This window comes from Erinaceus europaeus, chromosome 12 (assembly GCF_950295315.1).
Source record: "Erinaceus europaeus chromosome 12, mEriEur2.1, whole genome shotgun sequence".
Taxonomy (NCBI): Eukaryota; Metazoa; Chordata; class Mammalia; order Eulipotyphla; family Erinaceidae; genus Erinaceus; species Erinaceus europaeus.
In genome coordinates, this window is record NC_080173.1 from 99175408 (window position 1) to 99199170 (window position 23763).

Here is a 23763-nt window from a genome sequence, read left to right on the forward strand (position 1 = left end):
TGGGGGAGTCGGGTGGTAGCACAGTGGGTTAAGCGCATGTGGCACTAAGGACCGGGGTAAGGATCCCGGTTTGAGCCTCCGGCTCCCCACCTGCAGGGGAGTCGCTTCACAGGCGGTGAAGCAGGTCTGCAGGTGTCTATCTTCTCCCCCGCCCCCGTCTTCCCCTCCTCTCTCCATTTCTCTCTGTCCTATCCAACAACGACTGTCAGGCCTGAGGCTTCAAAGTCCCAGGTTCTATTCCCTGCACCACCGTAAACCAGAGCTGATCAGTGCTTTGGTAAAAAAAAAATAAAAAATAAAAAAAAGTAATAATTCTCTTTATTGGATAGAGACAGCCAGAAATCGAGAGGGAAGGGGGAGGTAGAGAGGGAGATAGACACCTGCAGCCCTGCTTCACACTCACAAAAGCTTCCCCCTTGCAGGTGGGGGCCGGGGGCCCGAACAACTAGGTGTGCCACCACCCGGTCCCCCTTCTGTACTTTTTAATAATCATTAAAAAGGAAAAAAAGAAAAAAAATCTGTAGAGTGAATCTGGAATTAGTAACAGGATCTGCTTGTAGCAGTTTATTTACACACCTGCAGGTGGGGACCGGGGCTCGATCCCACGTCCTTCCGCACTGGGACGCCCGCGCTTGGCCTCAGGTTCTGGTCCTCGCCGCTGTCCGCTAGGGGGCGGGCGGGAGCCGCGCGGGGCCCAGAGCGCGCATGCGCGCGCCGCAGAGACCACGTGCTGGGGTTGGCCGCGCGGGAGGGGAAAGGTGGGAGTTGAGAGGTGAAGGGGCGGGTGCGCCGGCGGCCGGAGGCAGAGGGCGGGCCCCACGCACCGGGCCGCGGACCGGGAACGCGCACGCCGCGCCCCGCCCCCGCCATCGCTCCGGAGCTGCGGCCGCCGCCGCCTCAGGTACCGCCGCGCGCCCCCCATTACAGCCGGTGTCTGCGGGCCGGGCCGGGCCGGGCCGAGTCCCCGAGTGGCGCGGGGGGCTGCGGAGTGCGGGTCGGGGGGGGTCGGGGCCGGACTCCGCGTCCGCACCCGCCGGGGGTCCTCGGGCGCCCCGGGCCCCGCGACACTCGCTCCCGCCGGCTGTCGGGTCCCGGCCGCGCGGGGCGGCGCGTGGTTCTCGGCCGGAGCCTCACCTGCTGCGCCGCCCCGCGGCGGCCTGAGGGGCTGAGGGGGCTGAGGGGGGGTCCCCGCGGCCTGAGGAGACTGAGGGACCTGAGGGGGGGTCCCCGCGGCCTGAGGAGACTGAGGGGCCTGAGGGGGGGTCCCCGCGGCCTGAGGAGACTGAGGGACCTGAGGGGGGGTCCCCGCGACCTGAGGGGCCTGAGGGGGGCGTCCCCGCGGCCTGAGGGGGCTGAGGGGCCTGAGGGGGGGGGTCCCCGCGACCTGAGGGGCCTGAGGGGGGGGTCCCCGCGGCCTGAGGGGACTGAGGGGGGGGGTCCCCGCGGCCTGAGGGGGCTGACGGGGCTGAGGGGGTTGAGGGTGTCCCCGCGACCTGAGGAGACTGACGGGGCTGAGGAGACTGAGGGGGTCCTGCCGGCGCCGCCCCGCGGCCTGAGGGGGCTGACGGGGCTGAGAGGGTTGAGGGTGTCCCCGCGGCCTGAGGAGACTGAGGGGGCTGACGGGGTCCCCGGGGGCTGAGGGCGGCGGCTGCGGTGTCCCTGGTGACTGGTCTGTGCGCGGCTCGGCGAGGGGGCTGCTCATCCCCGTGAAAACGCCAAGTTTCTCCGCGGGCGTTCCCGAGGGCCGATGCGGTGACCGCCCGGCTGAGCTGCCGCCTCGGATCGCTCCGAAATGCGGCCCCGGCGGCGGCTTGTGCGGGGCGCCGACGCCTCCCCGCTGTGCCCCGCATCTTTGCGGCGATCACTTGGCGTTTGCGTGGTTTCCGCTGGGCGAGCATCCCGGATTTACGGGGAGGACAGCAGGGGAGAGCGAGCCGGACGTCGCTGTGGTAGGTGTGCTGCCGGGGCTCGAACTCAGGGCCTCCTGCTGGAGAGTCCGACGCTTTACCCACTGCGCCGCCTCCCGGGCTGTGGTGAGAGGCTGTTGCTCTGGTTGGTTTTGCCGGGAGAGGGTCGGTTTGCGTAGCAGGGGCACCACCTCGGCAGGTGCCTGCAGTTCCCCTGGGCCTCGGCCGAGGCGGAGCAAGCACACCTTGTAGAAAGGCTGCACGCGATGATCCAGGACCCGGGTTCAAGTCTCCGTCTCCATCTCTCTTTCATGGGCTGGGGGTTGGGGGTTTCAAAGTAGAAGTGACTTCATCTCAAATATTTTTGTCGGGAGTCCGGCGGTAGCGCAGCGGGTTAAGCGCAGGTGGCGCAAAACGCGAGGACCCGCGTGAGGACCCCGGTTCGAGCCCCCGGCTCCCCCACCTGCAGGGTTGTGGCTTCACAGGTGGTGAAGCAGGTCTGCAGGTGTCTGTTTTTCTCTCCCCCTCCTCTCTCTATTTCTCTCTGTTCTAACAACGAGACGACGGCATCAACAACAATAAAAAAGGACAACAAAAGGGAAAATAAATATAAATGTTTTTGTCATTCCCCCCCCCCCCAGCTCTGGCTGGAAGAGAGGAAAATGTGGTTCCCATCAGCAGGCTGTTGAAGCTGCCATGTGTTGTTTCCTTCTAAACTAGAACATTTAAAACTCAGATTGGGGGGGGATTAGATTTTTTTCTTGAAGTCTGCTAATTATGACTAGAAAATGGAGGCGCAGAGATTTTGAGTTGCTTGAGGTGGTGTCCCCGCTAGCACTCTGGTTGGGAAACACACGGTGCTTAGGGGGGTGGCCCACAGGGGCCCTTAGGAATGTGTGTTCTCTGCGTCTGTGCACAGGGCTGTGTCCCAGAGACCCTGGTGCCTCTTAGGTTCATGGTAGACTCTTGTGCTCCTCACTGGGGCTTTTTTTTTTTTTCCTTTAATATTTGTTTATTCGATAGAGACAGCTAGAAATTGATAGGGAAGGGGGTGATAGAGATACAGAGACACCTGCAGCCTGGCTGGTGAAGCTTTCCACCTGCAGGTGGGGACTGGGGTTTTGAATCCTGGGTGCTTGCACTTGCTAACGTGTTTGCTCACCTAGGTGCCCCACCATGCGGCCCCCCACTGGGGCCCTTTTACTGCCTCTCATCTGTGACTGGCATCCCCACATTGAAAAGGTGAGATGATTTCACCTCATGGAGAAATGGGGTTTCCAGGGCCCATCTTATGAGCAGTGAGTCAGGCCTTCGGACCAGGTCTGCTGGGCCCAGGCAAGCCGAGCCACTCCTGCTATAACTGCTCCCTTCCTGAGCTGGCCAGTGAAACAGAACAGGTGACTTCTCTTGCCATCTGAAGTAAAAATGCTGGTAAAATAGTGATTGAGAATTTGTGCTACTGTAATAGCTTTTCTCAATCATACCGGTGAGATGACAGTGTTACCACTTCCTTTACAGGTGAGTCCGACAGACATTTGACTGGCCTGGTCACCTAGTCTGAGACAGAACCCATGCACAAGCCCAGGTGTATCTGACCACTCAGCCCCTTCTTTTACTCTGTTCTTGCTGCTTCACAGTCTTCCCTGCTGCCTGTGGGTAGGTGAGAGGCTGGAAAGAAAGGTGGTAGCAGAGAAAGAAGCAAGCAGCATCATGCATAGTCAGAGATCGTGAAACCCGCAGGAAAGAGAAGCAGCTTGTGTCCTGCACTTGACAGCTGAGCAGGGCACTACCCAGGATTTCTGGGGTATATATGAGCTTCTCACTGGGGTCCAAACGTTGAGTGTGTAAGCAGCAAGGTTGCTCCTGGTTCTCAGGGGCCAGGAGGTGGCTCAGTAGTAGCACACTTGGGGCCTTACATGTGTGAGGCCTGGCTTATATCCCTTGAACCACAGGAGAGCAGCAAAGACTAAACGGGGCAGGAGTGGTCTAGGAGGTGGCCCAGGAGCAGAGGTCCTGTTTGGTCCTTGGCATTACACATACCAGAGGAATGTTGTGGTTCTCTCTCCTCAGTAATATTTATTTGATGGAAGCAAACTGAGATGGAAGTGGTATATAGAGGAGGGAGAGAGACAGACACCTGCAGCTCTGTTCACTTGTGAAGCTTTCCCCTTGCAGGTGGGGAATGGGGCTTGAAGTCCCCGCCCCATGCAGGTTCTCCCACATGGCAAAATGTGGTCTCTACCAGGTGAGCTATCTCTTGGTGTCCCATTGCCCACCCCCCCAATTTTTAAAAAGCCATCATGGGTGTGAAGTGGTATCTCATGGTTTTGGTTTGTATTTCTTTAATGATTCATGATGTTGAACATGTTTTCATGTGCTTATTGGCCATTTGTAATTCTTCTTTGAAGAAATACCTATTTAAGTCTTCTGTCCATGTTTGAAATGAGTTTTTTTTTCTTGTCAAATTGTACATCTTTAGAGATTATGGATATTAATCTATTACTAGATACATGATTCACAGGTATTTTTCTCATATTATGTGGGCTACCTCCACATTTTTTAGTACTGTATCAGGGAATGAACCCAGGTATGCATAGGCAGTACCACCATTGAGTGGCTTCCCTAGTCCAGGTTTTTTTTTTTTGATGTTTTTTTATTATCTTTATTTAGACTTTGTCTTTTTTTTTCTGCCTCCAAATTTATCTTGGGGGTTCAGTGCCTGCACCATGAATCCACTGCTCCTGGAAGCCATTTTTTTCCATTTTTGTTGCTCTTATTGTCATTGATGTTGTTGAATAGGACAGAGAGAAATCGAGAGAGGAAGGGAAGATGGGGAGAGAAAGATAGACATCTGCAGACCTGCTTCACTGCTTGTGAGATGACCCCCCTGTAGGTGGGGAGCCAGGGGCTTAAACTGGGATCCTTACCGCAGGTCCTTGGCTTTGCACCATGTGTGCTCAACCTGATGTGCTACTGCCCAACCCTCCCCCTCCCTTTTTTTTTTTTTTTTTTTTTTTACCAGAGCACTGCTCAGCTCTGACTTATGGTGGTGCTGAGGATTGAGCCTGGAACTTTGGAGCCTCAGGCATGGGGGAGTCTGTTTACAAAACCATTATGCTATCTACCCCTGCCCACTTTACTTACACTTTGGATAGAGACAGCCAGAAATCAAGAGGGAAGGGGTAGATAGAGAGGGAGAGAGACAAAGACACCTGCAACACTGCTTCACCACTTGCAAAGCTTTCCCCCTGAAGGTGGGGATTGGGGGCTTGATCCTGGGCCCTTGCACATTGTAACATGTGTGCCTAACCAGGTGTGCCACCATCCACCCCTCTAGTCCAGTTTTTTTACTCTTTATTTTGAAGTGAGGGAGACAGACACAAAGGGGAGACACCATAGCTGCTCCAGCACCCAGGTTCCCTTGGGCCATTGTTCTCCCTCCCATGTGGTGCTCGGTCTCTGCCCCTGGACCTTGTGTGTGGTGAGGCACATGCTGTGATGGGTGGGCTGATTCCTGACTCCTTTCCGCTCTTGTTTGATCCTGCCCTTTGATGCATGACCATTATTTTATCAAGTCCAGTTAGTCTGTTTGTTCTCTTGTTGCTTGGGCTTTTGGTGACATTCCATGAATTCTCACTAAATCCAGTTTCATAAAGCTCTCCTGTTTTCTTTTTCATTTTTAGATAAATTTGTTTATTTACCAGAGCACTGCTCAGCTCTGGTGGTACTTGAAGAGAGAGTGTGAGGGGACTTTAGAACCTCAGGCATGATAGTCTTTTGTTCAACCATGATGCTATCTTTATTTTTTTTCTCTCCAGACAGAAGCAGAAAACGTGTGTATGAAAGGCACTAGAGCTTCCTTCAATGTGGTGGCCGGGCTCAAACCTGGGATGTGCACATGGCAAAGCAGCTCACTATCCAAGTGAGCTATTTTGCTGGCTCTGAGTTCACTTATTTAATTTTCAGTCCTCACTAGGGTATCATGGCTCTGAATTTTTTTCAGATGGGGTCAGGGCCACGGAGACAGCATAATGGTTATGCAAAAGATTTTCAAGCCTGAGCCTCCATGGCCCCAGGTTTAATATCCAGCACCATCATAAGCTGTAGCTGAACAGTGCTCATTTGTGTTTGTGTATGTGTGTCTGTCTTTCTGTCTCTTTGGGGGGGTTTGAACCTGGATCCTTGTGCACTGTAATGTGTGCACTCAACTCAATTGTGCCATCACCAAGCTTCTCATCTCATTTTTAATATGATGTTAAGGATCTGACTTAACTCTTGCATGCATCTATCCATTTTGGCTGGCACTATCTGGGGAAAGACTGGCCCTGACTCTCCTTCTCTTTTTAAAAATTACCTTTATTTGTTGGATAGAGACAGTCAGAAATTGAGAGGGGAGAGGGAGATAGAGAGGATGAGAGACAGAGAGACACCTGCGGCCTTGCTTCACCACTTGCAAAGCTTTCCCTCAGCAGGTGGGGACTGAGAGCTCAAACCTGGGTCCTTGTGTATTGTAACATGTGCGTTCAACCAGGTGTGCCACCATGTTACCCTCCCACTCTCCTTCTCTGTCCCCCCCTCTCAATTTCTCTGTCTCTATTCAAAATAAAATAAATAAAGATAAAGGTAAAAAAAAGGAGGGATACCACAGTAGCACTCTACTGCTGGTAAAGCTTCTTGTGTGCATGGTGTTCCCATATGGTAGCTGGAACTCAGACCAGGGTCCTCATGCAGAGCAAAGTGTGCATCCTACCAGGTGAGTCAGCTCCCAGCCCCAATAACTTGACCTATTTATTTATTTTAGCCTCCAGGGTTATTGCTGGGGCTCAGTGCCTATACTATGAATCCATTGCTCCTGGAGGCCATTTTTCCCATTTTTGTTGCTCTTGTTGTTGAGCTTGTTGTAGTTGCTATTGTTTTGTTGTCATAGCTGTTGTTGTTGGATAGGACAGAAAGAAATCGAGAGAGGAGGAGAAGACAGAGAGGAGGAGAGAAAAAGAGACACCTGCAGACCTGCTTCACCGCTTGTGAAGCGATCCCCTACAGGTGGGGAGCCGGGGGCTCGAATCGGTATCCTCACACCAGTCCTTGGCTTTGCACCATGTGCGCTTAATCCTCTGCACTATCACCCAGCTCCCAATAACTTGTCTTTAAAAAAAAAAATTTCCTATGAGGTAGATTTTTTAAAAAATTATTTATTTATTCCTTTTGTTGCCCTAGTTGTTTTATTGTTGTAGTTATTATTGATGTCATTGTTGTTGGATAGGACAGAGAGAAATGGAGAGAGGAGGGGAAGACAGAGGGGGAAAGAAAGACAGACACCTGCAGACCTGCTTCGCCTGTGAAGCGACTCCTCTGCAGGTGGGGAGCCGGGGGCTCGAACCGGGATCCTTCCGCTGGTCCTTGTGCTTAGCGCCACCTGCGCTTAACACGCTGTGCTACCGCCCGACTCCCGGTAGATTTTCATAGAAGAGAAAGCTTCACCTGAGAGAGAGAGAGAGAGAAGCACTGCTTCACAATGTGTGTTGCTGGGGGTTGAACTAGGAACCTCAGGCATGAAAGTGCTACACTCAGCCAGATGAATTATTTCCCTGGCAGCTCTGTTGTGGTCTTGTTGGATTTGAGGTGCTTGTTAGACATCAGAGTAGAGATGCCAATTGCAAGAATAGGTATATGAAGAGAGAGTAGTATATGAGAGGTATGTTCATCAGTGAACAGAGGGAAGCAGGAACTAGGAGACTAGATAGGAAGCCCTAGGTAGGCAAGCAGGATGAAACCCAGAAGGGGCTCCCATAAGGGAGTCTGAGAAGCAGCCAGATAGGACAACAGCGGGGGACAGGATGTCATTGGAGACTTGGAAATAACATTTGTAAATGTTTCCCATCTTGGGGTAGTGTTATATTAGCCCTTCCAGTGACTGCCTTTGGTGTGTTTGAGAAGAGAGTCGTGGCTCAGTCCAAAATGGACTTTACACTCTTTGCTCAGCAGGTGGCCGGTAGATTGAGAAACCGAAGGCTTCACTGCTCCCTTGGTACACAGCTAGCCCAGAGCACACATAGCCATTTGATTATCTATAGCAGATCAAACTTTGGCCAGTTATGCAGCAAGTAAACTTCTAGTTAAAACAAAAGGCTTAACTTGGGAAGATGAAAAAGATCCTTAGGCATATGATGATGATGTTTATCCAACTGTATGAATATACTTAATGCTATTAAACTTAAAATGGTCAGAACAACATTAAAAAAAATTATTTTACTGTATTTATTTATTTATTTATTGGATAGAGACAGCTAGAAATCTAGAGAATGAGACAGAGAGACACCTGCACATCACCACTTGTGAAGTTTCCTGCCTGCAGGTGGGGACCAGGGGCTTGAACCTGGGACCTTGCACACTGTAATGTGTGTGCTTACCAGGTGCACCACCACCTGGCCCCCAGAGCAACATTTTAAATTCTTTTTGGGAACTGGGCAGTGGGACATCTGGCAGAGTGCACATATCACAGTGCCTGAGGGCCTAGGTACAGGCCACTGGTCCTCAGCTGCAGTGGGGGGCTTCACAAGAGGTGAGAAGTGCTGCAGCTTTCTCTCCTTCTCTGTCTCCCTGTCTTTCTGTCTTTATCCAAAATAAACAAATATTAAAATTATATTTTACCTTAAAGGTGTAATACTTGTGGGGGCTGGCCGTAAGTGCACATAGTACAAAGAGCAAATACCCTCACAAGGATCCTGGTTTGAGCCCCCGGCTCCTTACCAGCAGAGGGTGGGGGACACTATGGGTGAAGCAGGTCTGCAGGTGTCTGTCTCCTCTTCTATCTCCCCTTCTGTCAGTTTCTCTCTGTCCTATCCAATTAAAAAAAAGGGGGGTGGGGGAGATAGCATAATGGTTATGCAAACAGACTCTCATGCCTGAGGCTCCTAAGTCCCAGGTTCAATCCCCCGCACCACCATAAGCCAGAGCTGAGCAGTGCTCTGGTGTTTTTCTCTGTCTCTCTCAAAAATAAAATAAATAAAATATTAAAAAAAAAAAAAGGCCTCCAGGAGCAGAGGATTCATAGTCCCCGCACTGAGCCCCAGTAATAGCGATAACCCTGGAGACAGAGTTGCTTGGAAATCAACTTTCTAGTATTCCTAGACAGGGAATTGATCCCTGACAGTTCACTCTTGTCCCCCCTGTGTGACCTGGGTGATGTAGTGTAATTTCTCTAAACTTTAGTTCTTTTCATCTATAAAAATAGGGTATTGTGCTGAGCAGTGCTGACTTTCCAATTCTGTCATATAATTCTGTTCTTTGTCTACTGTTAGACTTGTGTTTTCCAGTCTGAGGAATGCTTGCAAGAATGGATATCCTAAAACACAGTTTTGTGCCATCCTTGTTAGCTAGATGCTACTTAGTACTAGATTACGGTTGCACTGTATCTGTGAAACTATACATAATGTGACCTAACAGGGATCTCCAACATTTAGAAGGTTTTTGAGCCCAACACCACACGATTTGCCTTGAATGTGAAAGGAGTGTTGCAGCCTGCTCTGAGCCCCTAGGGAGTAGCATGAAGAGGCAAGAGGTTGAGATCCTTGGTAGCAGGCAGACATTAAGGGATTGTACGGACAGTGGGCCTCTGAGAAAGGAGTTGTGTTGGGAGGGGCAGGTGAAGTTTGCATCCAGCCTCCTAGGAAAACTGTTTTTAAGTTCTCCAAGGAGAAAGGCTCCAGACCTGTCATTTGTTGTTAGTCTTCTTTGCCATTCTTTCCCCTTCCAAATAATTTACACAATATTTGGAGTAAAACCACCTTCCATGTGGCATCTGTTAAAAGTTCTTGATGTTATGTGGATTTGTACCCCTCTTACCCTATGGTCTTGTCAGTGTTTCTATTTTATAAATAATAAAGAAAAAGCTCTTGGGATAAGAATAAAATAGGCTGGGGAAACAGCATAATGGTTATGCAAAAAGTCTTTCATCCCTGAAGCTTTGACGTCTCACATTCAGTCCCAAGCATCACTTTAAGCCAGAGCTGAGCAGTGCTCTGATCTCTCTCTCTCTCTCTTTCTCTCTCTCTCTGTCTCTTTCTTATTTAAAAAAAAATTAAATACATAAAAAAGAATCAAATAGAGACTCGTCAGGCCTCCCACTTTTGGTTCAAGAATCCTTTGTGCCAACAGGCTATACTTTTCTATCAGGAAACCAGATAGAGTTGCATGACCTATGTGTGCCCATGTGTGACTGGGAGCAGGAGGCAGGTCCTGACTGTGCTCCCTGCTGACACCTGTTGTGGCTAAGACCAAGGACACCTTCCCCCTGGACCAAAGATCTGTTCTTGTGAAATGGCAGGGCTGTCCCATTGGGCTTTTGGGTTCTTTCCAACTTTGAGATTCTTCGCATTGGTTAGTTCATCCCTTTGTTTGCCATTCCTGATCTGGCCAAGAGAGAATAAGAATGTAGGTAACTGTCCTCGTGGAAGGAGACCTTACATTCTTTACCCATGCATGTGAGTGACCCCTACATTTGTTTTTATTCTTTTTTTTTTAATTGGACAGAGACAGAAATCAAGAGGGGAGAGGGAGATAGGGAGGGAGAGAGACAGACACCTGCATCCCTGCTTCACCATTCATGAAGCTTCCCTTCAAAGGTGGGGAACCAGAAGCTTTAACCCGGGTCCTTGCACACTGTAAAGTGTGTACTCAATCAGGTGTGTCACCCCTCAGCTCCTGTTTTATTCTTATTTAGAAGAGAGATGAAAGGGAGAATACTATTGCTTCACCATTCATAGAGCTCACTGGTGGTGTTTGGTGCTGTCCACTCACAGGCCACAGAAAATCTTTGATGCATTAGTTTGATTTTTAACTGTGAAGGGGGCCAGCATCATATACATAGTTATTTTTTGGGGGGTTTTATTTTATTTTTTTAAAAATATTTATTGTTATTTATTTATTCCCTTTTTGTTGCCCTTGTTTTATTGTTGTAGTTATTATTGTTGTCTGTCTTCGTTGTTGGATAGAACAGAGAGAAATGGAGAGAGGAGGGGAAGACAGAGGGGGAGAGAAAGAGAGACACCTGTAGACCTGCTTCACTGCAGATCTGTGAAGCGACTCCCCTGCAGGTGGGGAGCCGGGGGGGGGGGGGCTCGAACCGGGATTCTTACACTGGTCCTTGCACTTTGCACCACGTGCGCTTAACCTGCTGCACTACTGCCCGACTCCCCTTATTTTATTTATTTTAAAGATATGTGTAGATTAGGGGGTGGTACAGTGGATAAAGCATTGGACTTTCAAGCATGAAGTTCTGAGTTCAGCCCCTGGCAGCACACATATCAGAGTAATGTCTGGTTCTCTCTTTTCTTTCTCATTAATAGATAAATATAATTTTTTTTCCTCCAGGGTTATTGCTGGGGCTCAGTGCCTGCACTATGAATCCACTGCTCCTGAAGGCCAATTTTATCTCTTTTGTTGCCCTTTCTTTTCTTTTTTAAAATTATCATGGTATTAATGCTTTACATTAGTTGCCCTTGTTTTTTATCGTTGTTGTGGTTATTATTATTATTGTTATTGCTGTCATTGTTGGATAGGATAGAGAGAAATCGAGAGAGGAGGGGAAGACAAAGAAGGGGAGAGAAAGACACCTGCCGACCTGCTTCACCGCTTCTGAAGTGACCCCCACTGCAGATGACAAGCCAGTGGCTCAAACCGGTATTCTTACACTGGTCCTTGTGCTTCGCACCGTATGCGCTTAACCCGCTGTGCTACTGCTGGACCCCCAAATACCATCTTTTTAAAAAAGATGTACTTACTTATTTATGAGAATATCATAGTCTGTGATACACACATTGCTGAGGATTGTACTCAGGACCTCATGATTGAGGGTCCAGGTTTTTATTTATTTATTGACTTATTTTTATTTATAAAATAGAAACATTGACAAGACAATAGGCTAAGAGGGGTACATTTCCACTTATTGCCCACCTCCAGAACTCCATAGCCAATCCCCTTCCTTGATAGCTTCCCTACTCTTCATTCCTCTGGAAGTATGGACCCAGGATCATTGTTAGGTGCAGAAGGTGGAAGGTCTAGCTTCTCCACTGAACATGGATAGGCTGTCTCTTTTTCCCAGGTGGGGCAGTGATCTGGGGGAGGCAGGGCTCTAGGACACATGATGGGGTCCTCTGCCCAGGGAAGTTGCGTTGGTATCATGGTAGCATCTGGAACCTGGTGGCTGAAAAAGAGTTAAGATATAAATCATGAACAAAGGCATGAGTATTGCAGATGAAGATTTGGGGTCTCTGTTTTGGAAAAAGCTAGTAGGTCTGTTTTAGGTATATTCCAGAGGGCCCATGACTTTACTAGTTTTTGCCTGAGTCTGACATCTGCTATGTAGTTGAGGGTCCAGTGTGCCATCTCTCAGGTTGCTATGGTTATTTGTGATGATTATCACAAATCAACTCATTTGGTCTTTGTTCAGTCTAGGTGTAATGATGCCATCCCAATCATTTTATTTTCTGGGGGAGAGACTGCTATGCTTTATCAAAGAATTTTTAGTGCTTTATAAGATTATAGGATGGGGGAGTCGGGCAGTAGTGCAGCAAGTTAAGCACAGGTGGTGCAAAGTGCAAGGACAGGTGTAAGGATCCGGGTTCGAGCTCCCGTCTCCCCACCTGCAGGGGAGTCGCTTAACAGGCGTGAAGCAGGTCTGCAGGTGTCTTGTCTTTCCTCCTCTCTGTCTTCCCCTCCTCTCCATTTCTCTCTGTCCTATCCAACAACAACATCAATAACAACTACAATAATAACTATAACAACAATGAAAAACAACAAGGGCAACAAAAGGGAAAATAAATAAATATTTTTTAAAAATCATAGGATGGGGGCCGGGCGGTAGTGCCCAGGTTAAGCGCATGTGGTGGGAAGTGCAAGGATCAGAGCGAGGATCCTAGTTCGAGCCTCTGGCTTCCCACCTGCAGGGGAGTCGCTTCATAGGCCGTGAAGCAGGTCTGCAGGTGTCTGTCTTTGTCTTCCCCTCCTCACCATTTCTCTCTGTCCTATCCAACAATAGCAACAACAACAATAACCACAACCTGATGTTGTTGACTGGCTATGGAAGAAGGGCAAATGCTAGAAGAAGAAGACCACAACAATGATAAAAAAAAAAAACAAAAAACAAGGGCAACAAAAGGGAAAAAAATAACCTCTAGGAGCAGTGGATTCGTGGTGCAGGCAATGAACCCCAGCAATAACCAAAAAAAAAAAAAAAAAGATTAGGGTTACAGTGGAATAGTTCCACACTGCACCCACTATAAAATTCTTGCCACCCGATATTACCTCCCCCCCCCCCACCAGGGCTATTCCTGGGGCTTGGTTTTTGTATGACTCCACCAGTTTCACAATGACCTTTTTTTTTTTTTAAAGATTTTATTTATTTATTCATGATAAATGATAGGAGAGAGAGAGAAAGAACCACTCATCACTCTGGTATATGTGCTGCCAGGGTTTGAACTAAGGACTTCATGCTTGAGAGTCCAGTGCTTTATCCACTGCGCCACCGCCCGGACCACAATGACCATTTTTTTTCTTCTTTGATAGAGACAGATATAGAAGGAGATAAGAGACATAGAGATACCTGTAGCATTGCTCCACTGTTCACAAAGCTTTTCTCCTGCAGGTGAGCCCTGGGGGCTTGAACCCAGGTCCTAGAGCATGGTAATGTGTGCACTCTATCAGGTGCATTACCATTCAACCCCCCCCCCCACCACCATTATTTTAAATGTGGCAATAAACCTTTTGAATATGTCTGAATATATATAGACTGAATTCTTTGAAATCAGCTATAGTTCACTACTTGACTCCCTCTCCCCCCAGTACTGTTTAACTCTGTGGAAAATTTAGTTTATCTGGCTAATTGTGTCGCTCAGAAAAGCAGCATTTCCTTTTCTAGTCATTGGTCTATTTGGCAAAACAACTTTCAGAACACTCTCTCAAAGATGAATTGTTTGCCAATGGACTGGTTTAGTTTAACACAGTGAACAGGCCCATAGTGACTTTCCACTGGGCACCAGCTGAGGTGCTGGGCGCTCTGGGGGATACAGAGTTGTTTCAGCTGTGACCTTCTCCCAAGAGGGACTAGTCAGTCAAGGGAGGCCAAGTGAGGCAGAATGAACACAGAGCAGGGTGGAACCACACCAATACAGAAGCTCAGAGGAGAGGGCTCTGCTTCCACAGGGGAGCTTTGTTCATTTTCATTTTTCAAAATTTTAGCTTTTTAGTGTAGTAACATTCACATAGCAGAACATTGAAAAGGTACCGGAGATTATATACAGGAAAGTTCCCCTTCTATCTTGCCTAGGCTACCAGATCCTCTCTGGGAGGCAGCCAGTGTTACCTACCAGTTCTCTGTTCAGGGGTGCTCTGTGCATAATTTAGACAAATACACAGAGAGCTCTTTTACATAAACTAACATACTGTGTCCCTTGCTTTTCCTTTGTGATAGTTTCTTCTCAGTACACAAGAGCTTCCTCATTATTGTTTACAGCTGGATAGCATTCCCTTGTCAAGAGGTTACCTTAATTTAGCCAGAGCTCTGTTGATGGGTACCTCAAGTCTTTTCAGTTTTGCTAGTGTGAGTACACTTAGCAGGGGCAGGAGTCCGTGGCTGGTGAATTTGGGTAATTTTGAGTTTTTATCCACAGCCACTTCTCACTGGTGTGTGGAACTTCCTGTTTTTCCACACCCTCAGCAACATTGTGATGATCAAACCAACCATAAAGATTGATCTTTGCCAATTTGACAGATGACAAAAGAGTTTTTCTTTTTTTTTTTTTAATATTTATTTATTTCCTTTTTGTTGCCCTTTTTTTTTATTGTTGTTGTAGTAGTTATTGTTGTTGATATCGTCGTTGTTGGATAGGACAGAGAGAAATGGAGAGAGGAGGGGAAGACAGAGGGGGGAGACAGACAGAAACCTGCAGACCTGCTTCACCGCCTGTAAAGCGACTCCCTTGCAGGTGGGGTGCGGGGGGCTCAAACCGGGATCCTTAGGCCAGGTCCTTGTGCTTTGCGCCACATGCGCTTAACCTGCTGCACTACCGCCCGACTCCCCAAAATAGTTTTTCTGTGTAGGTTATTGCTGGGGCTCAGTACCTACCCTATGAATTGAATCCACTGCTCCTGGAGGCCATTTTTTTCATTTTATTGGATAGGACAGAAAGAAACTGAAAGAGGAGGGGAGAGATAGAGAGGGAAAGAGAAAGAGAGACTTGCAGACCTGCTTCACTGCCTGTGAAGCGACCCCCTTGCAGTGGGGAGCGGGGGCCTCAAACCGGGATCCTTGTGCCGGTCCTTGCACTCCGCACTATGTGCGCTTAACCCAGTGCACCACCGCCTGACCCGCAGTCTTTATTTTTGTCGCCAGGGCTTCATTGGGTATCTGTGCCTTCATGCTTCCACTACTCTTGGTAGACTTAAAAAAAAATTTTTTTTTTAAAGATTTTATTTATTTATGAGAAAGGAGAAAAGAGAAAGAAAGAACCAGACATCACTCTGGCACATGTGCTGCCAGGGATCAAACTTAGGACCTCATGCTTAAGAATCCAAAGTTTTACCACTGCGTCACCTCCCGGACCACTCTTGGTAGACTTTTAAAAATATTTTTCAAAAAAAAATTTTTTTTCCCCTTCTTTTTTCTTATCTAGATAGAAGGTAAGAGACAGAGGAGAGTCTCAGAGAGACTACAGCACTGCTTCACCATTTGTGAAACTCCTACTTTATGGCACTGCTGTATAGGCTTCAAGCTATGGGCTTGAAACCAGGTCCTTGAGCCATGGCAAATTGTGTATTTTAATGAATGATCTTTCTCCTGGGCCCTATATATTTCCATATTGTTACTTTTTTTCTTTCTTTATTGGGGAATTAATGTTTTACATTCAACAGTAAATACAATAGTTTGTACATGCATAACATTCCCCAGTTTCCCATATAACAATACAACCCCCACTAGGTCCTCTGTCATCCTTCTTAGACCTGTATTCTGCCCACCCACCCACCCCCACCCCAGAGTCTTTTACTTTGGTGTGATATGCCAATTCCAGTTCAGGTTCTACTTGTGTTTTCTTCTCTGATCTTGTTTTTCAACTTCGGCCTGAGAGTGAGATCATCCCATATTCATCCTTCTGTTTCTGACTTATTTCACTCAACATGATTTTTTCAAGGTCCATCCAAGATCGGCTGAAAACAGTGAAGTCACCATTTTTTACAGCTGAGTAGTATTCCATTGTGTATATATACCACAACTTGCTCAGCCACTCATCTGTTGTTGGACACCTGGGTTGCTTCCAGGTTTTGGATATTACAAATTGTGCTGCCAAGAACATATGTGTACACAGATCTTTTTGGATGGATGTGTTGAGTTCCTTAGGATATATCCCCAGGAGAGGAATAGCAGGGTCATAGGGTAGGTCCATTTCTAGCCTTCTGAGAGTTCTCCAGACTGTTCTCCACAGAGGTTGGACCAATTGACATTCCCACCAGCAGTGTAGGAGGGTTCCTTTGACCCCACACCCTCTCCAGCATTTGCTGCTGTTACCTTTTCTGATGTCTGACATTCTCACAGGAGTGAAGTGATACCTCATTGTTGTCTTTATTTGCATTTCTCTGACAATCAGAGACTTGGAGCATTTTTTTTTCATGTGTTTCTCAGCCTTTTGGATCTCTTCTGTGGTGAATATTCTGTCCATGTCCTCCCCCCATTTTTGGATGGGGTTATTTGTTGTCTTGTTGTTGAGTTTGGCAAGCTCTTTATATATATTGGTTATTAAACTCTTGTCTGATGTTATTTATTTCTTTTACTTTTAGTAAGTTCTTTTTTTGTCATTGGGTCTTCATTGCTTCAAGCCATTTTTTTTCCCCCCAGAGGGTAAGGGAGGAGGAATGGCAGAAAGGAAAAGACACTACAGCACTGAAGTTATTACCCCTGAGGTGGTATGAATGACATATATTACTAAAGTCAGATGTCCTGGTGGTCCAGAAAAATTTAGACAAAACTTTGTCTCATGCTGGCTAGATAGCTCAAGATAGCACTTGTTTTGCCATGGGCATGACCCAGGTTTGAGTCCAACCCTTATCCACTGGGGGAAGCATCAGTGTTGGGATATGTTTGTTTGCTTTTGCTTTTGTCTCTGTCTCTCTATCTGGGGAGTGGGGGAGAGTCATCCTAGATTGGTGAAGCCCTAGTGACAACCAAAAACCTACTATTAATCACTGGCACCACATGGGCACACCATAGGATCTAGGGAAACACCACAGATGGTGGTGTCTCTTCCTCCATTTCTGTGTGTTTCACTGTCCTGTCACTGTCAGAAATAATAGAATGGGGGGTCGGGCGGTGGCGCAGTGGGTTAAGCGCATGTGGCGCAAAGCGCAGGGACCGGCGTAAGGATCCCGGTTCGAGCCCCCGGCTCCCCACCTGCAGGGGAGTCGCTTCACAGGCGGTGAAGCAGGTCTGCAGGTGTCTATCTTTCTCTCCCCTTCTCTGTCTTCCCCTCCTCTATCCATTTCTCTCTGTCCTATCCAACAACGAATTGCGTCAACAAGGGCAATAATAATAGCCACAATGAAGCTACAACAAGGGCAACAAAAGGGGGAAAAAATGGCCTCCAGGAGCGGTGGATTCATGGTGCAGGCACCGAGCCCAGCAATAACCCTGGAGGAGGAAAAAAAAAAAAAGAAAGAATAGAATGAATAAAAAACAAATCAACGTAAGAGCAGTGGAAGATTGCATGAAGGTTCTTGATACACATATAGATACTTTAATCCTTCCAGTATTGTATCGTCTGCCCATTGTCTTCCTCAGTTATAGCAATAGCCTGGACAAAGGTCCTCTTCAGACAGGAGATCTTGAAAGTTGTAATTAGGGAGTCAGGCTGTAGTGCAGCGGGTCAAGTCCAGGTGGCGCAAAGCACAAGGACTGACATAAGGATCCCAGTTCGAGCCCTGGCTCCTCACCTGCAGGGGAGTCGCTTCACAAATGGTGAAGCAGGTCTGCAGGTGTCTATCTTTCTATCCCCCTTTCTGTCTTCCCCTCCTCTCTACATTTCTCTCTGTCCTATTCAACAACAACTACAACAATAAAACAAGAAGGGCAACAAAAGGGAATAAATAAAATAAATATTTTAAAAAATAGAAAGTTGTAATTAATCCTTAGATCAAAGAGGTGGTGTTGGCACGGAAACCACTGCTTTGACGTGGGTGTGAACATCACCAGTAAAAGGAAGCGCAATCCTGAAGGTGTGCTTTTGTTCAATGGTGCTTGTCCATTTTGTTGAGGCTCTCCAAGAGGAGAGCCTCTTGAAACTGGAGCTGGTCAGCCATAACTTTTATTGCTCCTGTGGTACACTGACCATGTGTGTTGATGGCTGCTACGCTTTTTGGAGTCTTGGTGTTTCAATTTGTAGCCTGTATCAAAGGTAAAGGACTCTGACCTTTAAAAAGCCCTGACAACACACAGAAATGGAAGAACATCCCTTGCTCTTGGATTGGAAGAATAAACACTATTAAAATGTCCATTCTACCAGAAGCAGTCTTGTAATTTTAATACAATCCCTATCAAGATCAATGGCATTTTTAAAGCAAATTAATCAACTTGTCCAAAGATTTGTGTGGAACCACAAAAAACCATGAACAGGCAAAACACTTATGGGAAAAAAGGAAAAATATGGGGGTATCACACTCCCCAACTTTGATTTATATTACAAAGCAGTAGTAAAACAGCATGGTACTGGAATAAAGATGGACACTTGAATCAGTGGAGTAGAATTGAAAGCCCAGAAATGAGCCCACACAGATACAATCACTTAATATATGACAAAGGGGCCAAAACCATTCAATGGGTAAAGAAGGTCTCTTTAGGGAGTTGGGCGGTATTGCAGCGGGTTAAGTGCACGTGGTGCTAAGTGCAAGGACCGGCGTAAGGATCCCAGTTTGAGCCCCTGGCTTCCCACCTGCAGGGGAGTCGCTTCACAAGTGGTGAAGCAAAAAAAAACAATAATAATAAAAAAAAAAAAAGTGGTGAAGCAAGTCTGCAGGTGTCTATCTTTCTCTCCCACTTTCTGTTTTTCTCTCCTCTCTCCATTTCTCTCTGTCCTATCCAACAACAACGACATCAGTAACTACAACAGTACAAAAACAAGGGCAACAACAGCAAAAAAAGGTCTCTAACAGATGCTTCTGGGACAACTGGATGGCCACATGTGCAAAAGTGAACTAGACCACCAACTAACACCATACAGCAAGGTCAAAGCAAAATGCATTAAAGATCTAGATATTAGACCAGAAACTAAAATTTTTAAAAGGAAATGTTTGTGAAACTTTGCAGGATCTTCATATCAAAGATGGGAAATGAAAACAAATAAGTGAAACTACAGAGCTTATACCCATCGAAAGCAGATTTCACAAGATAACCAGGCAACCCAGTAAATAAGAGAAGATATTTGCACATCACGCATAGACAAATGACTGATCTCAAACACCTATAAGAATTAATACAAATCTATAAAAGAAGCAAAAATAACCCAATAAGAAAGTGGGCTTGTGTGGTCCGGGATGTCATGCAGTGGATAAAGCACTACACTCTCAAGCATGAGGTTGCAAGTTCAGTCCCTGACAGCCCATGTACCAGAGTAATGTCTGGTTCCCTCTCTCTTTCTCTCTCCTTTCTCATTCATAAATAAGTCTTTTACCAAAAAAAATAAAATAAAATAAATACACATGGCCCACAGACACATGAAGAAAAGCTCCACTTGGGGCCGGGCGTGGCACACCTGGCTGAGCATCCATGTTACAATGTGCAAAGATCCAAGTTCCAGCCCCTAGTCTCCACCTGCACAAGGAAAGCTTTGTGAGTGGTGAAGCAGCGCTGCAGGTGTCTCTCTTTTCCTCTTTATCTCCCCCGTCTCGATTTCTGACTATCTCAATCCAATAAATAAAGATAAACTTAAAAAATATATATTCCACTTAACAGAGAAATGCAAATTAAAACTACACTGAGATGCTATCTCACACCTGAGTGAATGGCTTCCAGCAACAAACCAGGAAATGACAGGTGTGGAGAGGCTGTGGAGAAAAAGGAACTTGGGGATGGACGGTAGCGTAGCAGGTTAAGTGCACATGGCACAAAGTGCAAAGACTGGTGTAAGGATCCCGGTTTGAGCCCCCGGCTCCCCACCTGCAGGGGGTTTGTTTCACAGGCGGTGAAGCAGGTCTGCAGGTGTCTGTCTTTCTCTCCCCCTCTCTGTCTTCCCCTCCTCTCTCCATTTCTCTATCCTATCCAACAATGACAGCAACTGCAACAACAACAATAAACAAGGGCAACAAAAGGGAAAAAATGGCCTCTAGGATAAGTGAATTCGTAGTACAGGCACTGAACCCCAGCCATAACCCTGGAGGCAAAAAAAATTTTTTTTTTTGCTCCATTGCTGGTAGGGATGCAAACTTGTGCAGCCCCTGTGGAAGACTATGGACAGTCCTTAAGTAAAAATGGAATTACTGTATGATCCAACAATAGCACCCATAGGCAGTTGTCCAAAGGACACTCAAACACTGATTAGAAGGGAGATGTGCACCCCTGTGATCATAGCTGCATTATTCACAATAGCCAAAGATGAGCCTAGATGCCCTTCAATAGACGACTGGCTAAAGAAGTTATACGATACATATTCTGTAGAATATTACTCTGCAGTTAGAAAAATGAGATGATATTGTATCCCTTGGGACAAAATGGATGGAGCAGGAGATGATTATGCTTAGCAAAATAAAGAGATGAAAGACAACTACTGGATGATTTCATTCAAATATGAAATCTAGAGATCTGATGCATATTAAAAAAATTAAAAAACAAAAAACAAAAAACCCCAAAGCAGCAAACTATTTCTAAAACTTGTGAGAATTATGGTGGTTATCTTTGGGAGATGGAAGGATGGAGACACAGAACTTTGGTGGTGGGTGTGATGTGGAGCTATATTAATCACACACACACACACACACACACACACACACACACACACACACACACACACAGAAAAAGAAAGTCCGGGGGGGGCACCCATGCAGTTGGGGACCTGGGGGCTCGAACCGGGATAGTTGCCAATCATTGTACTTTGCACCATGTGCATTTAACCTGCTGTGCTACAGCCCGGCCCCCTGAAAACAATTTTTGTAAAAAAAATTTTTAAAAGAGGTCCCAGGCATGATCCTCGGTGTCACATATGCCAGAGTGATGCTGTGGCTCTTTACTCTCTCATGTTAACAAATATTTTAAAATAATCGTTGCCAGACCAGATAAATAGCTCATGTGGGTAGTATGCTGCTTTGCCATGTTTGAGCCTGGACCCCATCCATAGACAGAAGTTTCGTGTAGGGGCTGGGTGGTGGCACATCCAGTTAAGTGCACATAGTCTGCAGTGCAAGGACCAGTGTAAGGATTCGGGTTCAAGCCCTCCACTCCCCATCTACAAGGGGGTTGCTTCATGAGCAGTGAGGCAGGTCTGCAAGTGTCTTATCTCTCTCTCTCTCTCTCTCTCTCTCTCTATATATATATATATATATATATATCCCTCTCAATTTCTCTCTGTCCTACCCAATAAAATGGGAAAAAAAATGGCTGCCAGTACCAGTGGATATGTAGTGTTGGCAATGAGCCCTTGTGATAACCCTAGAAACAAACCAAAAAAAGCCTCAGTGATTTCTTTCACTCTCTGCCTCTCTGTCTCTGTTAAAAAACAACACACTGCCAAGACCAGTACTAAGGCGCTTTCTCCTGTGTGCTTATTTTTTTATTTTGCCATCAGGGTTATCACTGTGGTCTAGTGCTTGTGTGATGAGTCCATCACTCCTTGAAGCCATTTTTTCTCCTCTTTCTTTCATGATAGAGACAGAGAAAGGGGAAGGTGAAATGAGAGACAGATGTTATACGTTTCCACTACTCACTGCTCCACTACTCACAAAGCTTCCCCCCGCAGATGGGGATGGGGGCTTGAACCCTGTTCCAGACTGCTGTTACTCAAAAGAGGGCAGCTACTGGGGATGGAGGGACAGTGGGGAGAGCCCTTTGCTCTCAAGTGCGTAGGAACAACTGTGGGATCTGGGGCAGAGGCTTCTCCTTAATAACATCGCCAAAATGAATTTTGTTTGTTGACTTTTATGTCAGGGACCTAGGCCGTGTGTGTGTGTGTGTGTGTGTGTGTGTGTGTGTGTGTGTTTTCATGTTCAGAACTCACTCCACTGAACATTCTTGATCAGTGAGTTGCTGTTTTAGCAAGAATATGTGTTTTGAAGGGTTATTCCATGAGTAAAGAATCCCCCCTCCCTAATATTGCTCTCAAGTTAACCTTTGCACTGAGAAGGTGGGTGGATGTCCAGAACATCTATTAGTCAGAGCAGTTGAAGGTGTCTGTTACACAGCTGAGTTGTCCTGTGCTACATGTATTAAAAAATGCCTTGAGGGCAGGGGCAGATAGCATAATGGTTATGCAGAGAAACTCTCATGTCTGAGGCTTCAAAGTCCCAGATTCAATTCCCCTCCCTACTGTAAGCCAGAGTTGAGCAGTGCTCTGGTTCACAAATAAATAAATACATGCCTTGAGAGTTAGTTCCAAGTAGAGCACAAGGCTCAGGCTTAAGCAGCAGCACTATATGGAAGATGCTAGATGCCACAGGTGTATGCGCAGAGCAGTGATATCATGCATGCACAAAGACCCTAGCTCTACCAAAAAAAAAAAAAGCCCTATCCAGGGAGTGGCCCTGAAAGGGGGCCAGGCAATGGCGCACCTGCTTGGGCACACACATTACAGTGCACAAGGACCCAGGTTCGAGCCCCTGCTCTCCACCTGCAGGAGGGAAAGCTTCATGAGTGGTGAAGCAGGTCTGCAGGTGTCTCTCTGTCTCTTCCCTCCCCTCCTCTCCCCTCTCAATTTTTTTGTCTTTATTCAATAATAAATATTTAAGACTTCCGGGAGGTGTGTCCATGGAATAACTGGGGCCAAATGGCCTCTCCTCCCAAGACAACACAATAAGAGACCCAACTGAAGTCATAATCTACTGCCAGAAGTTCTGCAGCCTCAGGTGGGTGCTCGAATGCGGTCTGGGTGAAAAGGGTGCGGGTGCGGGTTGAACAGCAAAGTCAGATTAGAGTTTTGGACGGTGGGCGCTGAGCTGTACCATCTTGGCGATTTCACTTTAAATGCAGCAAGCAAGTAACATTGTTCCTAGTGCCTGAAGAAAAGAGACGGGTTTAAAACCTCTTAGTCTTCAACTTAAGGGGGCTTTAGCCTTCTGAATTCAAGGGAAGGACACAACATAAGATAGGGCATTTGTGACTGCAAGACAGCCCAAAGCAACCACCTCCCCACCCCATCCCACCTGCCACAGATCATACAAACAAGAGAAACCTAGAGATCACAACAGCACCACCATCTGCCCAGCAATAACCAGTGCAAAAAATGCACAAGCAGAGAAACAACAGCCAACTATGCCGTATCAGCCAGACAGAAATGAAACAGAGGAAACCCGAGGAATTACAGACTTAGATGCTCAGAGACAGACTACAGAAAGCTCATTCTGAGGACTCTCCAAAATTTAAGCAAGAATTAAAAGAGCATGTTACTATGGAATTAAAACACATGAGAGAGGAACATATAGCAGAGATCACTAAGAATCTTCAGATCTTGAAAGAAGAACTTCAGTCAGAACTCCAGGGACTAACAGACACTCTTAACTGCAACACTCTTCTGCTCTGGCAGAAGGTTTAGGAAGGAGATCCACACATTCAGAAGAAATAATCTCCAGTCTAGAAGATACGGCCAGCCCACTCTTTAAATTCAAAGATGAG

General features: G+C 46.9%; 2 protein-coding genes across 5 annotated transcripts in view; one reads left to right on the plus strand and one right to left on the minus strand.

The window, feature by feature from the left end:
- Positions 1-665: 665 nt before the first annotated feature.
- LOC132542134 (proline-rich protein HaeIII subfamily 1-like) lies at positions 666-1898 on the minus strand. The gene is made up of 2 exons (XM_060204912.1): positions 1135-1898; positions 666-981 (listed from the first exon to the last, which is right to left on the minus strand). Exons 1-2 carry the CDS (start codon positions 1896-1898, stop codon positions 666-668), a joined length of 1080 nt encoding a protein of 359 aa, XP_060060895.1.
- SCAP (SREBF chaperone) overlaps positions 758-23763 on the plus strand; it is a 60705-nt gene continuing 37699 nt past the window's right edge. For 3 of the 4 annotated variants that reach the window (XM_060204759.1, XM_060204761.1, XM_060204762.1), the window contains exon 1: positions 758-901. The gene's annotated coding sequence lies outside the window, so the exon portion shown is untranslated. Of the gene's footprint in view, positions 902-1598; positions 1950-23763 lie in introns of those variants that run through there. The other variant, XM_060204760.1, reaches the window with a different exon arrangement.

What these genes read in the sequence shown, in the direction of transcription:
- LOC132542134 (XM_060204912.1), bottom strand. Translation starts at nt 1,898, where the DNA reads ATGCTCGCCCAGCGGAAACCACGCAAACGCCAAGTGATCGCCGCAAAG. An exon ending in GCCGCGGGGCGGCGCAGCAG is followed by an intron (nt 982 to 1,134) that starts GTGAGGCTCCGG and finishes CGCACTCCGCAG; the next exon opens with CCCCCCGCGCCACTCGGGGA.